The 15,348-nt window shown below is 50.2% G+C and overlaps 1 protein-coding gene across 4 annotated transcripts in view; it reads left to right on the forward strand.

The window, feature by feature from the left end:
• The window catches only part of ARHGAP23 (Rho GTPase activating protein 23), a 606,970-nt gene that overhangs the window by 324,769 nt on the left and 266,853 nt on the right, over positions 1-15,348 (forward strand). For 3 of the 4 annotated variants that reach the window (XM_078645608.1, XM_078645607.1, XM_078645606.1), the window contains exon 2: positions 8,758-8,934. The exons of the other annotated variant lie outside the window; for it this stretch is intronic. In XM_078645608.1, the coding sequence (XP_078501734.1) occupies positions 8,758-8,934 (177 nt within the window). The remainder of the gene's footprint in view (positions 1-8,757; positions 8,935-15,348) is intronic. 4 annotated transcript variants of the gene reach the window in all.

A 15,348-nucleotide genomic window follows, 5' to 3' on the forward strand; every position in this document is an offset into this window, starting at 1 on the left:
GCACACTTCGTACTGGTGAACACCCTCTGCACACCAGGCACAACCGTGCTCTTTCCACTTCTGTATCATACCTTGTATGGTCTTAGACCCTTTTCTTCTGACTTCCAGGCTGTGCAGATGGGCATATCCATTTTAGTTTGGGGAATTAAAAGGCACCATGGAAGATCCCAAAAGCTCCCCACGACAAGCCTTCTTTAATAGAATGACCAGATCCTGGAGAGTCTTTGGTGAAAATGTCTTTCCGTTTGTCGGTCTTGCCTTTTGCCAAGTCAACGTCAATGTGCTCGGTGCTTATGGGATCACAAAGATGGGCCAACACGTCCTCTCTGAAAGTCTCTGGCTCAGTGCAGACCCCTCCTGGCCAAAGACATGGGCAGTTCAGCTAAGGCCATGCCAACAGAGGTCAAGTGAAGCACAAGGTCTCATGAGCTTTCAAAAGATACACTGTAGAGATCTGTTTTGAAAATCTTTGTCTTTATCTCTAGAAGAGGTATTGCTACAGTCCAGCATGTGGGATGTGATATTGTGTGCTTTCTCCGAGAATGCTGCAACCATGATGTCACCAAGCTCAGGCTTCAGTGTCTAATTTCTGGTTTAGATTAGCCTCAGCTTTTTCTGGTATCAGGGTCAGAAGCCGACACGATCAGTAGAGTTTAAATGGTGCTCACTGAAAGATGGGAACATTTGCAACATCAGCAATTCAAATGTTCATGAAATGCATTCGCTTCATAGTACTCAGATGAAAAGTGTGGGCTGGCAGGCTTAACACAGCCAGAAAAGAAAAGACTGAAATACAGAACAAAAAAGCCTCGAAACAGAATTATTTTATTTTACCAAAATATAATGGCCATAAAAATAAGTTACTTCAACAAAAGGTAGCAAGGGGTCAAACACTAAGTTAAATCCCTACATAGTGACTGAACGGAGAAAGGAACAGAACTACTAGTGTGTGTAATGCGAGTCACACAGGGGGTCCCCTATCTCTTAAGAGAAGATTCCCATCAGTCACCATTCGGATCCGCCCTTCAACATCTGGGATCCTTCACCCTCAGAGGTAAATCCTGGGACCCACAGTGGACTGGCAGATGTTGGAAGCCTAATCCTACCTGTGGTGTCCAGTATAAGGGGAACACTGAATGTATATGGTGACTGAAAAGCAGTGCTGAACAAAGTGCAAAGTGAAGTGCTAGGTGAAAATGTGAGAGGAACTGTAAAATTAGGTAAGGAAGTGAAAAAATTATTTATTAAGGTTCACTTCAATCCTAAAGCTAAAAAAGGAGTGCGTAGTGGTCTAAACAAATAACCACTGTTGGAAAAAGTAGGTCATAAAAATAAGTTGTCTTCGCTTTTTCTGATGAAAATGTCCTGATGGAGCCTGACTGAAAATGTAACAGCCCAGAATTCTCTTGACATGCAGAGCCCACATTCGGCTGCTGCTAATACACAAGTTCCAGTCATGCAAACCCATGTATTAGCTGCCCCGTGGCATCAATTTGTAAGGTCGAGCCTATCAGACAGCGCAAGCTGTCTGGTTGAAAAAGAACTATTGTGGGCTTCCGTGGACTTACAATGGGGCTCCAGCCCGCTAGCCGCTCACCGCTCTCCCCTGGAGCATTGCCTCTTTACCATACTTTGGCTTGGCTGACTTGTATCCTTCCACTACTCAGTTTTTAGGGAACCACTTTTTTCTTAAGCACTCTATGAGAGTGTGCACATGTTCCAGGTTTCTCCCTCCAAATGTCTGCTCCCTTGCACTCCACGCCGAAAGCTCTCTCTCCTTTGCCTCTCACTCACCCACCTCCCTTCCTTCCTCCTCACACTCCATGCTTCTCTCTTGTATGCTTCTCTCTCACCCCGGCTCCTGTGATGCTCTCTCTCGAGTGTCCTGCTTTTCCCCTTCCACTGCTCACTCTCTGTTACTCCCTTCCGCCTCCACCTCATTTGCCCCCACTCCCCCCCTGCGTGAAATGAATACTGTCTAGGGCGGCATACGTTTCCCTTCACTAGCACTAGTTTAACGCAACCAACAACTGAAAGGTGATAAGTCAGTCTTTGCAAAGTGGATATCAAATTCTTTTTTATGAAATGTTTTACAGAAAACAGATTTACTCAAAATACAATAGTAAAAATAGTAAATATTAAAATGTGATGTGCCTTCTTCAAGGACACTACCGCCTGCCGACGTATAGCATTGGCGCCCCAGTCCCAGACGGCCGAGTTTCACATTAGAATCATAAGAATAAACACGACTGGGCGCTTTTCAGGAAACGAGCACTATCTGCGTATTGTGGCACTATGTACCCCGGCCTCGAAGAGTCCACTGCACACAGACCATAATACTTCTCTGAACCCGAGCTTCCACACTCCCTGACTCGTTCTCACCCCACAGCACATGACATGCTCTGTTTGTCTTCTCCTGTTGGCTGCCTCCTCTCTCGCAGCTAGAGGGCAAGCAGGAATTTGACTAGCAAAGTAGCTGGCATTCTGACAGTGCCCTGTCTCCATGGGCCCTCACCCCCTCTTCCTGCTAACGCTGGTCGGATGCAGGAACATTGGCAGCTGATGCTGCAGGATGGATGGCCCCGGTGTTGTGCATTGCTACAGGATCCACGCATCTGCACCTAGAGGCAAGGCTTGTGCAGGCACTACCAAAGCTACGGGGGGCATCAGTGTGTCTGAAAGTAAATGTGGTGGCCAGTTGCACAACTTGTTCCCACGCCTTCTAGACACATTCTTCTTTGGCTGCTTCTCGAAGGAGTGCACTTTGTGGTCGGGAAGTTTGTTTGAACATGTTTACTGGCAGTGGTGTTGGGAACTAAAGTGGGGATTGCATTAAATCGTTGACTGGTTCTTTAGGGGCCTGCTTTGTCTGCATATCTGAAGACAAAGTGACAGAGATAGGGAAAAGGTGATAAAAAATAACACAGAAAGAGTAGTAAATAGAAGAGGGGAGAAAGAATGGTAACATCAAAAAGGGTTTGAGAAAAAGAATCATAGAGAAGAAGAAAGGTGAGAGAAAGGAAAGAAGGCAACAGGAAGACCATGAGGAAACAGGAAATGGTGGAAGGAAGACCGAATTATAAAAGGAAGCAAAGTTTGGAGTAAGGAAGGGTTAAAGGATAGAAAGGAGTGTGGGTGGATGGAAAGGAGAGGGCTAACGAGAGGGACAGGTGGGAGAATAGAAGGAAGATGGAGGTGAAAAGATGCACGGGCAGAAGGGTGAAATGATGGATGGGTAAAAGGTTTTAAAGATGGATGAATGGATGGAAGGCTCGAAGAATGGAAGGTGGACAGAAGAATGAAAGGCTGGGTGGATGGATTGCGGGCAAGAGGGTTGGAGAGATGAAACATTGAAAGGATGGGTGGATGTTTAGATGGAAAGGATGTATGAAAGGAATGATAAAAGGTGATTGAGAGATGGATGATATATGGTAAACATGGGTGGAAGATGGACAGATGAATGGCGGTTTGGATGAAATGAATGATGATGGAAAGATGAATGGGTGAGAAGGTGAAATTAACACGTCCAGGGATGGCCAATCTTTTCTGGTGTGGCGTCATTAGAGGTATCGTGCAAGAAGAGAGGGTTTTAGGTCTCGCCTACAAGACAGCCCTTAGCTGTCTCAGGACGAAAGCCTCTTGTGGACCATTCCAAAAACGAGCCCGCCATTGCTTACCATTGGTTTGCCTTATAGTCGCTCTCATTTGCTTGCTTCTTATCAATTGCTTGCTTTCCTCTTTTTGTGTGCCCCTCCCTTTACTTACCATCCTTTAAATTGGATGACTTGTTTTCTTTCGTTTCTCACTGTCAAGAAACTATCTTATTCTTTCGGTTTCAGCGCTTTCATTCATTTTGGTTTTTTTGAGGAGCTGGCAGCTGCCATTTGCTGCTGTGCCTCTCCGCAGTGTACAAAGCACTTTAAAGCAAGAAAAATTACTTTTTTTTAGCATTCCGAATGGCTTTTTCCATCGTGGATCAGTAGATTCTTTTTTAAAAGTGGCACCCAGGTCACTCCTGAGGCACACCCGTGCGTGCTGATGCCTGTGCACACCTTAGAAATGACGCGGTCGCATTGTTGTGTCTGTTTGTTGTTTCCTATTTTTTTTTAAGAGATGCTATGCATAATGGGCAAAAAGAATTGGCAAAGCCAACAGTCAAAAAGGTGATATCTAGTGGCTTTGCCAATGCTTCTGGCGTCTCCCTTGACTTGATGCTTGGATGCCCACAGCTGCACTTTTCTGACTGGAAATTCCCACTCTGCCTAGCCGGTTTGCAGCGCACCTGCACTTTAATTTTAAAAGGAGAGTAGCAGCCCTTCTCAGAAAGGGTGCAATGCTTTTAATGAGAGAGTACGGGTACTTCTCAGGTGCTATGAGATGTCGAGTACCCCTGCACTTTTATATTACTTTTAAACCACTGGCTCACTTCCCTTTCCACTATCTACCTTGCTACCTTTCTATCTCTTGTTTGTGTTCCTGTGTTTACAGAGACCGGAAGTGCGTACACAATTGTTATGGTAGTAGCTATAGGGCTTTGCACACAGGTTTGGAAAGTAGAAATGCGCAGGGCAGGCAGGGTGAACCCTGTGTATCACCGGCTGGCTGCTGACCCCAGCTACCACTGGTAAGACCCGTGACGTCCGTGCGACGTCCTGCGCAAAGGGGCAGTCATTCCCCCAGGTCACGGCGGCTCCTGCAGGCCAGCAGGAAGTGACGGCGGCCTGCTCCTGGCGCAGGCCCCGCTCACGAGGCAGGGCTGACGGGCAGTCTCCGGGACCCGTTCAGAGGGGGTAGGAAGGTGCTGAGTTTGGCATCTCCATTCAGGGCGCTCTCCAGGAAGCCCAGGCTGCCAAGCGCCCGCTCATGCCAGCTTTTCACTCTCTGCTTGGGAAAATTTCACACACGCCGTCCATAGCCCGCAGCTCAGAGGACCTCTTTCTCTTCACATTCACAAAAGATGTACCAAGTACCAGAGTGGGAACCCGGGATTAAACATTCACGCGGCGCTCGCTGTGTTGAGTGTATGCCCATCTGGTGGAGGGGCAGCGCAGTGTGTGCCCATCGAGTGAACGCAGGGCACGGCAGGAACCCATTGTGGGACTGCAGAGTCCAGTGTGTGCCTCACCAGTGCGTGTCCCATTGTGGGACTGCAGAGTCCAGTGTGTGCCTCACCAGTGCGTGTCCCATTGTGGGACTGCAGAGTCCAGTGTGTGCCTCACCAGTGCGTGTCCCATTGTGGGACTGCAGAGTCCAGTGTGTGCCTCACCCGTGCGTGTCCCATTGTGGGACTGCAGAGTCCAGTGTGTGCCTCACCCGTGCGTGTCCCATTGTGGGACTGCAGAGTCCAGTGTGTGCCTCACCCGTGCGTGTCCCATTGTGGGACTGCAGAGTCCAGTGTGTGCCTCACCAGTGCGTGTCCCATTGTGGGACTGCAGAGTCCAGTGTGTGCCTCACCCGTGCGTGTCCCATTGTGGGACTGCAGAGTCCAGTGTGTGCCTCACCAGTGCGTGTCCCATTGTGGGACTGCAGAGTCCAGTGTGTACCTCACCCATGCGTGTCCCATTGTGGGACTGCAGAGTCCAGTGTGTGCCTCACCCGTGCGTGTCCCATTGTGGGACTGCAGAGTCCAGTGTGTGCCTCACCAGTGCGTGTCCCATTGTGGGACTGCAGAGTCCAGTGTGTGCCTCACCCGTGCGTGTCCCATTGTGGGACTGCAGAGTCCAGTGTGTGCCTCACCAGTGCGTGTCCCATTGTGGGACTGCAGAGTCCAGTGTGTACCTCACCCATGCGTGTCCCATTGTGGGACTGCAGAGTCCAGTGTGTGCCTCACCCGTGCGTGTCCCATTGTGGGACTGCAGAGTCCAGTGTGTGCCTCACCAGTGCGTGTCCCATTGTGGGACTGCAGAGTCCAGTGTGTACCTCACCCGTGCGTGTCCCATTGTGGGACTGCAGAGTCCAGTGTGTACCTCACCAGTGCGTGTCCCATTGTGGGACTGCAGAGTCCAGTGTGTGCCTCACCAGTGCGTGTCCCAATGTGGGACTGCAGAGTCCAGTGTGTACCTCACCAGTGCGTGTCCCATTGTGGGACTGCAGAGTCCAGTGTGTGCCTCACCAGTGCGTGTCCCATTGTGGGACTGCAGAGTCCAGTGTGTGCCTCACCAGTGCGTGTCCCAATGTGGGACTGCAGAGTCCAGTGTGTACCTCACCCGTGCGTGTCCCATTGTGGGACTGCAGAGTCCAGTGTGTACCTCACCCGTGCGTGTCCCATTGTGGGACTGCAGAGTCCAGTGTGTGCCTCACCCGTGCGTGTCCCATTGTGGGACTGCAGAGTCCAGTGTGTGCCTCACCAGTGCGTGTCCCATTGTGGGACTGCAGAGTCCAGTGTGTGCCTCACCCGTGCGTGTCCCATTGTGGGACTGCAGAGTCCAGTGTGTGCCTCACCAGTGCGTGTCCCATTGTGGGACTGCAGAGTCCAGTGTGTGCCTCACCAGTGCGTGTCCCAATGTGGGACTGCAGAGTCCAGTGTGTACCTCACCAGTGCGTGTCCCATTGTGGGACTGCAGAGTCCAGTGTGTGCCTCACCAGTGCGTGTCCCATTGTGGGACTGCAGAGTCCAGTGTGTACCTCACCAGTGCGTGTGTGCTCTCAGCTGTGCTGCACCTGCAGAGCACTGATTGTGCCCATGGACTCTAGGCCTGGACAGGGGGCCTTGCCTCCGAGCTGGCACGGCTCCGGGTTCCGCCCCGTGGTGCTGGAACAATGTTCAGAATGGGGTGCTGCAGGGCAAACATAAAGAGCCCGATAGGGACCCGTCTCGGCACCTGCTTTTTAGACCCGGTCCACTTAAAGCCCTGGAATGCTGCCATCAATCTCACATCCAGGGGCGTAGCTTGGTCGGTAAGATTGGGGGAGCTTCAGATTTACCGACAACCATGCATGCATATAATGTTAAAATACATTATAACCGACTAGTGGGGTAAATGAAAGGGGTTTACAGGTCGGCGTAAAGGGAGGGGAATGCGGATTGGTATGAGTACTAAGTGATAGAAAGACAATACTTTGAAAAATGATCGACATTTTTTAGGACTTTGGAAATAGATGAGCGAGAGTGTGTATGTATTTTTCTCAGTGCGCGCCTGCGAAAATCCCACGTGAAATCTGACAGACATCTCACCATACCCGACTGAAAGCATCTGAACCCAACTATTCATCAGCAAATGCATTTATTAGTGGGGTGCCACACCCCGAACACCCCCCTGAAGCTTCGCCCCTAGTCACATTATTGAACTCATGGGGTTTGTGAAAAATCCAAGCATCACACAAAGTACAAGTGTATTTTGAAATATTTGTACAGTTCATTGATAGATATTTAAATGTTGTGTTTTACAAATAAACTGATTTCCTAGAGCCTTTCATTTCCCAATCCATGTGCCCTAGCAGGATTGTCGAATAGTTCACTTTACAAAATCCTCTCACTGTCCTGTCAACAAAAGAAAAGAAAACACCAATCTCCATGTTAAAAGAATAAGCAGCAACTTGTCAGTAGACGTGGTTTGACATTTGACCTCTGCATTTGAAAGCACAGCAAATGTGACAAAGTAAAAAAATCTAAAAGCCTCTATATTGCTCACTCACCTTCTGAACTCCAGTAAAGTTATTTTGGGGCTGCTACAGAACACAACACCCCTATTTTCAGACCTATGCTTCTGCTAATGTGACAAACCTCTTCACAGACACAATTCTATCCGAAAGTAGGCTTGACATCCAATATTTGTTTTCAGAAACTGGAAGAGCCAGGAGCCTTAAAACCACTTTGTGTAATATCATTGATCTACATTTTGAACTTGATATTTTGACGTCCAGTAGATTTAATAATCGTTTGAGAATAGTTTGGATACCTCTAAAATACTTTTAAAGTAATGCAATGCCTTGTATTTGCTGTTTCAAGTTTATATTTCAATGGGGAAATAAAATACTGGTGGAAGTTGGATTCTCCACTTTTTTTACTGACCTTGGCTTAAACATATCCCCATGTTAGTAAAAATGTGTTGTCAGTTGGCCACACTAGGCAGAAGTAACGAGGTAATTTGACATACTATCTAGTCCATGGCCAGGTCTACACGAGAGCTTTCTCTTTGGCAACAGTATAAGTAGGGGGATTGCTATGAACAGAACCAAGCCATTTCTTGAATCAATAGTATTGAAACAATGCAGCTTTGTTGACGTTGTGTAGTACTTATACTTTTTTAACAAGGTTTTGCCCTCGGATGAAAGTTTGGTTCTGGGGTGTATATTGCCCTTGCCTCTCACTCTTTTCGAGTGACTCTTACGGCCTCAGGGTGAGAGGGACGAGACGTGGAGCTGCGTTCCTAGGTGTTGTGGTTAGCCTGGAGTTTACCACAAAATGGGTGCTAGAGGAAAGAATTAGATTTCAAGTACTGTAGAAGTTTTTGCCTACTCAAGTTTGCCCTGTAAATGGATTTTGGTAACAATGCAATTTTTCTTGTAACTTCTGTATGCTTATCAGTTTATCCTCAATGCGACTCAAAATCTTTGTTTTTAGGTCATTATTTTTATGGTTGGGGTCTCAGCCGCGCCCATGCCCTAGTAGTGGTCTGTAACAATTGCCGTTATTGGATGAAATTGGATGAAATTTGATTTGTTGGCTTCTCAGTGGGTAGCAGTACTTACATGTATTGGACCAGTTTTACTAAATCTTTCCTAACCCTGGCTTGTTTTTTACTGTGCTCATCTTAGGCGACTGCGGGACGGACAGATGGAAGCCCTCCAAATGAAAACTCCCCCCGTGAGGGCCCTTTGCCCTGGATTGGGCCGAAATCGCTAATTCTAAGGAAGAACTCCCAGGGCTTTGGGTTTACCCTTCGACATTTCATCGTCTACCCGCCGGAATCTGCTGTTCACCTGAACCAAAAGGTACACTAGACAGTGAATAAGTGTGGTTTGTGTTACTAAAGGGAGGGTGCTAGGAGAGTTGAGTGGTGGGGTGTGTGAAGTGAATGGTTGGCATGATAGGTGAGTGATGCAGTGTGGGAGGTGACTGTTGGGGTGCTGAAGGTGAGGGCTGCGGTGCGAAGTGAGTGACCTGATGTTGGATGTCAGCATTGTGATGTGATGTAATGGGTTGGATCTGGGAGGTGAGTGATGAGTGTGGGAGGTGAGGAGCACAATGTGGGAGGCGAGGGGCGCAGTGTGGGAAGTGAGGGGTGCTTGCAAGTAAGAACTGACAGAAATGGGGCTGGAACTGGGGACATTTGCTTGAAATGTTTGTGCAGCTTGCATATGAGATTACTTTAGGTTTCTGATTTTATACTTCAGAAAAGTCTATCCCGAGGCATTCAGTAATACCGCTTCACCCGAACTTCTTATCCTCGTATCCCTTCGAAAGCAGGGAAGAAGCCATTTATTCCAGAGAAAAACAAGCTCTATTTATTCAGAAAGTTAGATCAGTCTGGTCCTTGTATTTTTTCTAAGAAAGAGTTCTGCGAACTGGTTGATTCAGTGTTACACCAGAGTGTAGTTGTCCTTGATTGTGATCTTGCCAGAAATATCTGATAAAAGACTAGATTAGTAGTGAAGACCCGATACACTTTGTTGCCGTACATGATGAGAACCAAGATTTAGAGTGTCACACCGGCTGCCTGGTCTTTGGTTCTCATCTACCCCGGTACCGGAGTCTAGTGATGATCGCTTTGGTCTTCGGGTCACGTTAAGAATTTGCTTCAGATTCTGTCCTCTTTGTGGTTCTGATTCGGTCATGCACTGTAACCTTGCACTCGTCTCTCTAGTCTTTGGTTCTCATTTATTTTTGCTCTGGAGGCTAGTAATGACCTCTTTGGCCATATTATTCAGAACTGCTTCAGATTCTGTGTGTTCTGTGTGGTTATGGTTCAATAATATGCTATAGTCTTACTCCGGTCTGTCTAGTCTTTTTTTCTGATCCACTGTTGAACCAGAGTCTCACACCAGGCTCTGTGGTCTATGGTTCTCATTTATTGTTGCCTGGGAGGCTAGTAATGAGGTCTTTGGGCCATATTCAGAGCTGCTTCAGGTTCTGTGATGTGTGTGGTTCTGATTCAGTAATGCTCTATAGTCTCACTCAGGTCTGTCTAGTGTTTGTTTCTGATCCACTGTTGGATCAGAGTCTCACACCGAGCTCTGCGGTCTTTGGTTTAATTTATTGTTGCTCGGAGGCTAGTAATAACTTCTTTGAGGCATATTCAGTATTGCTTCAGATTCTGTGTTGTGTGTGGTTCTGGTTCAGTAATGCACTTTAGTCTCACTCAGGTCTGTCTAGTCTTTGTTTCTGATTAACTGTTGGACCAGAGTCTGAGACCGGGCTCTGTGGTCTTTGGTTCTCATTTATTTTTGCCCTGTAGGCTAGTAATGATGTCTCTGGGCAGTATTCAGAACTGCTTTGGGTTCTGTGATATGTGTGTCGTTCTGGTTCAGTAATGCAGTCCTGCTCCGGTCTGTCTAGTTTTTGTTTCTGATCCACTGTTGGACCTGAGTCTCACACCAGACTCTGTGGGCTTTGGTTCTCATTTATTGTTGCCCTGGAGGCTAGTAATGATGTCTCTGGGCAGTATTCAGAACTGCTTCGGGTTCTGTGATATGTGTGTGGTTTTGTTCAGTAATGCACTTTAGTCTCACTCAGGTCTGTCTAGTCTTTGTTTCTGATTAACTGTTGGACCAGAGTCTGAGACCGGGCTCTGTGGTCTTTGGTTCTCATTTATTGTTGCCCTGTAGGCTAGTAATGATGTCTCTGGGCAGTATTCAGAACTGCTTCGGGTTCTGTGATATGTGTGTGGTTTTGTTCAGTAATGCACTTTAGTCTCACTCAGGTCTGTCTAGTCTTTGTTTCTGATTAACTGTCGGACCAGAGTCTGAGACCGGGCTCTGTGGTCTTTGGTTCTCATTTATTGTTGCCCTGTAGGCTAGTAATGATGTCTCTGGGCAGTATTCAGAACTGCTTCGGGTTCTGTGATATGTGTGTGGTTTTGTTCAGTAATGCACTTTAGTCTCACTCAGGTCTGTCTAGTCTTTGTTTCTGATTAACTGTTGGACCAGAGTCTGAGACCGGGCTCTGTGGTCTTTGGTTCTCATTTATTGTTGCCCTGTAGGCTAGTAATGATGTCTCTGGGCAGTATTCAGAACTGCTTTGGGTTCTGTGATATGTGTGTGGTTCTGGTTCAGTAATGCAGTCCTGCTCCGGTCTGTCTAGTTTTTGTTTCTGATCCACTGTTGGACCTGAGTCTCACACCAGACTCTGTGGGCTTTGGTTCTCATTTATTGTTGCCCTGGAGGCTAGTAATGATGTGTCTGGGCAGTATTCAGAACTGCTTTGGGTTCTGTGATATGTGTGTGGTTTTGTTCAGTAATGCACTTTAGTCTCACTCAGGTCTGTCTAGTCTTTGTTTCTGATTAACTGTTGGACCAGAGTCTGAGACCGGGCTCTGTGGTCTTTGGCTCTCATTTATTGTTGCCCTGTAGGCTAGTAATGATGTCTCTGGGCAGTATTCAGAACTGCTTTGGGTTCTGTGATATGTGTGTGGTTCTGGTTCAGTAATGCAGTCCTGCTCCGGTCTGTCTAGTTTTTGTTTCTGATCCACTGTTGGACCTGAGTCTCACACCAGACTCTGTGGACTTTGGTTTTCATTTATTGTTGCCCTGGAGGCTAGTAATGATGTCTCTGGGCAGTATTCAGAAATGCTTCGGGTTCTGTGATGTGTGTGGTTCTGGTTCAGTAATGCACTATAGTCTTGCTCCGGTCAGTCTAGTTTTTGTTTCTGATCCACTGTTGGACCTGAGTCTCACACCCGTCTCTCAGTTCTTTGATTCTCATTTATTGTTGCCCTGGAAGGCAGTATGTAGAACTGGTTCAGGTTCTGTGGTGCACTGTACTCCGGTCTGTCTTGTCCTTGTTTCTGATCCACTGTCGGGCCAGAGTCTCACACGGGGCTCCGTGGTCATTGATTCTCATTTATTGTTGCCCTGGAGGCTACTAATGACATTTCTCGGCCGTATTCAGAACTGCTGTAATGGGTGTGGTTCTGTTCAGTAATGCACTGTAGTCTCACTCCGGTCTGTCTAGTCTTTGTTTCTGATCCACTGTCGGACCAGAGTCTCACACCGAGCTCTGGTCCGACAGTGGACTGGATCTTTCAGATCCAGTGTTTCACCCAAGTCTCACAACTGGCTCGTTTTTTTCAGATATACATTTGCACTGGAGTCTCACACTCAGTTGTCCGCTCTTTGTTTCGGATCCAGGATTGAACTTTGAGTCTCACACTCGGCTTTTGGCTCTTTCTTTTTGATCCAGTGTTGCGCTGTATAGAGGCTCGCACTGGGATCTGTGGTCTTTGTTTCGGACCCAGTATTGAACTGTGGACTGTCCGTTCTTTGGTTCTGATCCAGTGGTGCAACAGACTCTTTGTCTAAAGTGTGTTCCTGATCCAGTATTGAAGCAGTGTTTCACACTGGACTGCCTGGCCTTTGGTACTGATCCAGTGGCACCGGAGCCTCACCCCTGCCTGGCCTATGGTTCTGATCCAGTGGCACCGGAGCCTTAACCCTGCCTGGCCTTTTGTTCTGATCCAGTGGCACCAGAGCCTCACCCCTGCCTGGCCTTTGGTTTTGATTCATGGGCACCAGAGCCTCGCCCCTGACTGGCCTTTGCTTCTGATCCAGTGGCACTGGAGCCTCGCTCCTGCCTGGCCTTTGCTTCTGATCCAGTGGCACCAGAGCCTCGCCCCTGCCTGGCCTTTGGTTCTGATCCAGTGGCATCGGAGCCTCGCCCCTGACTGGCCTTTGCTTCTGATCCAGTGGCACTGGAGCCTCGCTCCTGCCTGGCCTTTGGCTCTGATCCAGTGGCAACAGAGCCTCGCCCCTGCCTGGCATTTGGTTCTGATTCATGGGCACCGGAGCCTCGCTCCTGATTGGCTTTTGGTTCTGATTCATGTGCACCGGAGCCTCGCCCCTGCCTGGCCTTTGGTTCTGATCCAGTGGCACTGGAGCCTCACCCCTTGCCTGGTCTTTGGTTCTGATCCAGTGCCACCGGAGCCTCACCCCTGCCTGGCATTTGGTTCTGATTCATGGGCACCGGAGCCTTGCCTCTGCCTGGCCTTTGGCTCTGATCCAGTGGCACCGGAGCCTCAACCCTGCCTGGCCTTTGGTTCTGATCCAGTAGCACCAGAGCCTCACCCCTGCCTGGCCTTTGGTTCTGATCCAGTGGCACCAGAGCCTCTCCCCTGCCTGGCCTTTTGTTCTGATCCAGTGGCACCGGAGCCTCACCCATGCCTGACCTTTGGTTCTGATCCAGTGGCACGGGAGCCTCGCCCCTGACTGGCCTTTGGTTTTGATCCACTGGCACTGGAGCCTCACCCCTGCCTGGCCTTTGGTTCTGTTCCAGTGGCATTGGAGCCTCGCCCCTGCCTGGCCTTTGGCTCTGATCCAGTGGCACCGGAGCCTCACCCCTGCCTGGCCTTTGGCTCTGATCCAGTGGCACCGGAGCCTCACCCCTGCCTGGTCTGTGGTTCTGATCCAGTGGCACAGGAGCCTCACCCCTGCCTGGTCTTTGGTTCTGATCCAGTGGTACCGGAGCCTCGCCCCTGCCTGGCCTTTGATTTTGATCCACTGGCACTGGACCCTCACCCCTGCCTGGCCTTTGGTTCTGTTCCAGTGGCATTGGAGCCTCGCCCCTGCCTGGCCTTTGGCTCTGATCCAGTGGCACTGGAGCCTCACCCCTGCTTCTGATCCAGTGCCACCAGAGCCTCGTCCCTGCCTGGCCTTTGGTTCTGATCCAGTGGCACTGGAGCCTCACCCCTGCTTCTGATCCAGTGGCACCGGACCCTCGCCCCTGCCTGGTCCTTGTTTCGGATCCGCTATTGAACTCGAGCCTCACCCCTGCCTGGCCTTTGGCTCTGATCCAGTGGCACCGGAGCCTCACCCCTGCCTGGCCTTTGGTTCTGATCCAGTGGCACTGGAGCCTCGCCCCTGCCTGACCTTTGGTTCTGATTCATGGGCACCGGAGCCTCGCCCCTGCCTGGCCTTTGGTTCTGATCCAGTGGCACCGTAGCCTCACCCCTGCCTGACCTTTGGTTCTGATTCATGGGCACCGGAGCCTCGCCCCTGCCTGGCCTTTGGTTCTAATCCAGTGGCACCGGAGCCTCAACCCTGCCTGGCCTTTGGTTCTAATCCAGTGGCACCGGAGCCTCAACCCTGCCTGACCTTTGGCTCTGATTCATGGGCATTGGAGCCTCGCCCCTGCCTGGCCTTTGGTTCTGATCCAGTAGCACCGGAGCCTTACCCCTGCCTGACCTTTGGTTCTGATTCATGGGAATTGGAGCCTCGCCCCTGCCTGGTTTTTGGTTCTGATCCAGTGGCACTGGAGCCTCACCCCAGCCTGGCCTTTGGCTCTGATCCAGTGGGACCGGAGCCTCGCCCCTGCCTGGCCTTCGGTTCTGATCCAGTGGCACCAGAGCCTCGCCCCTGCCTGGACTTTGATATTGAACCACTGGCACCGGAGCCTCACCCCTGCCTGGCCATTGGTTCTGATCGAGTGGCACTGGAGCCTCACCCCTGCCTGGCCTTTGGTTCTGATTCATGGGCACCGGAGCCTCACCCCTGCCTGGCCTTCGGTTCTGATCCAGTGGCACCAGAGCCTCTCCCCTGCCTGGCCTTTGGTTCTGATCCAGTGGCACCGATGCCTCGCCCCTGCCTGGCCTTTGGTTCTGATCCACTTGCACCGGAGCCTCACCACTGCCTGGCCTTTGGTTCTGATCCAGTGGCACCGGAGCCTCGCCCCTGCCTGGCCTTTGGTTCTGATCCAGTGGCTCCGGAGCCTCGCCCCTGCCTGGCCTTTGGTTCTGATCCACTGGCACTGGAGCCTCACCCCTGCCTGGCCTTTGATCTGATCCAGTGGCACCGGAGCCTCACCCCTGCCTGGCCTTTGGTTCTGATCCAGTGGCTCCAGAGCCTCGCCCCTGCCTGGCCTTTGGTTCTGATCCACTGGCACCGGAGCCTCACCCCTGCTTGACTTTTGGTTCTGATTCATGGGCACCGGAGCCTAGCCCCTGCCTGGCCTTTGGTTCTGATCCAGTGGCACGGGAGCCTCGCCCCTGCCTGGCCTTTGGTTCTGATCCAGTGGCACCGGAGCCTCGCCTCTGCCTGGCCTTTGGTTCTGATCCAGTGGCACCGGAGCCTCACCCCTGCCTGAACTTTGGTTCTGATCCAGTGGCACCGGAGCCTCGCCCCTGCCTGGCCTTTGGTTCTGATCCAATGGCACCAAAGCCTCGCCCCTGCCTGGCCTTTGGTTCTTATCCAGTGGCA

This window comes from Lissotriton helveticus, chromosome 5_1 (assembly GCF_964261635.1).
Source record: "Lissotriton helveticus chromosome 5_1, aLisHel1.1, whole genome shotgun sequence".
NCBI classification, from domain to species: Eukaryota; Metazoa; Chordata; class Amphibia; order Caudata; family Salamandridae; genus Lissotriton; species Lissotriton helveticus.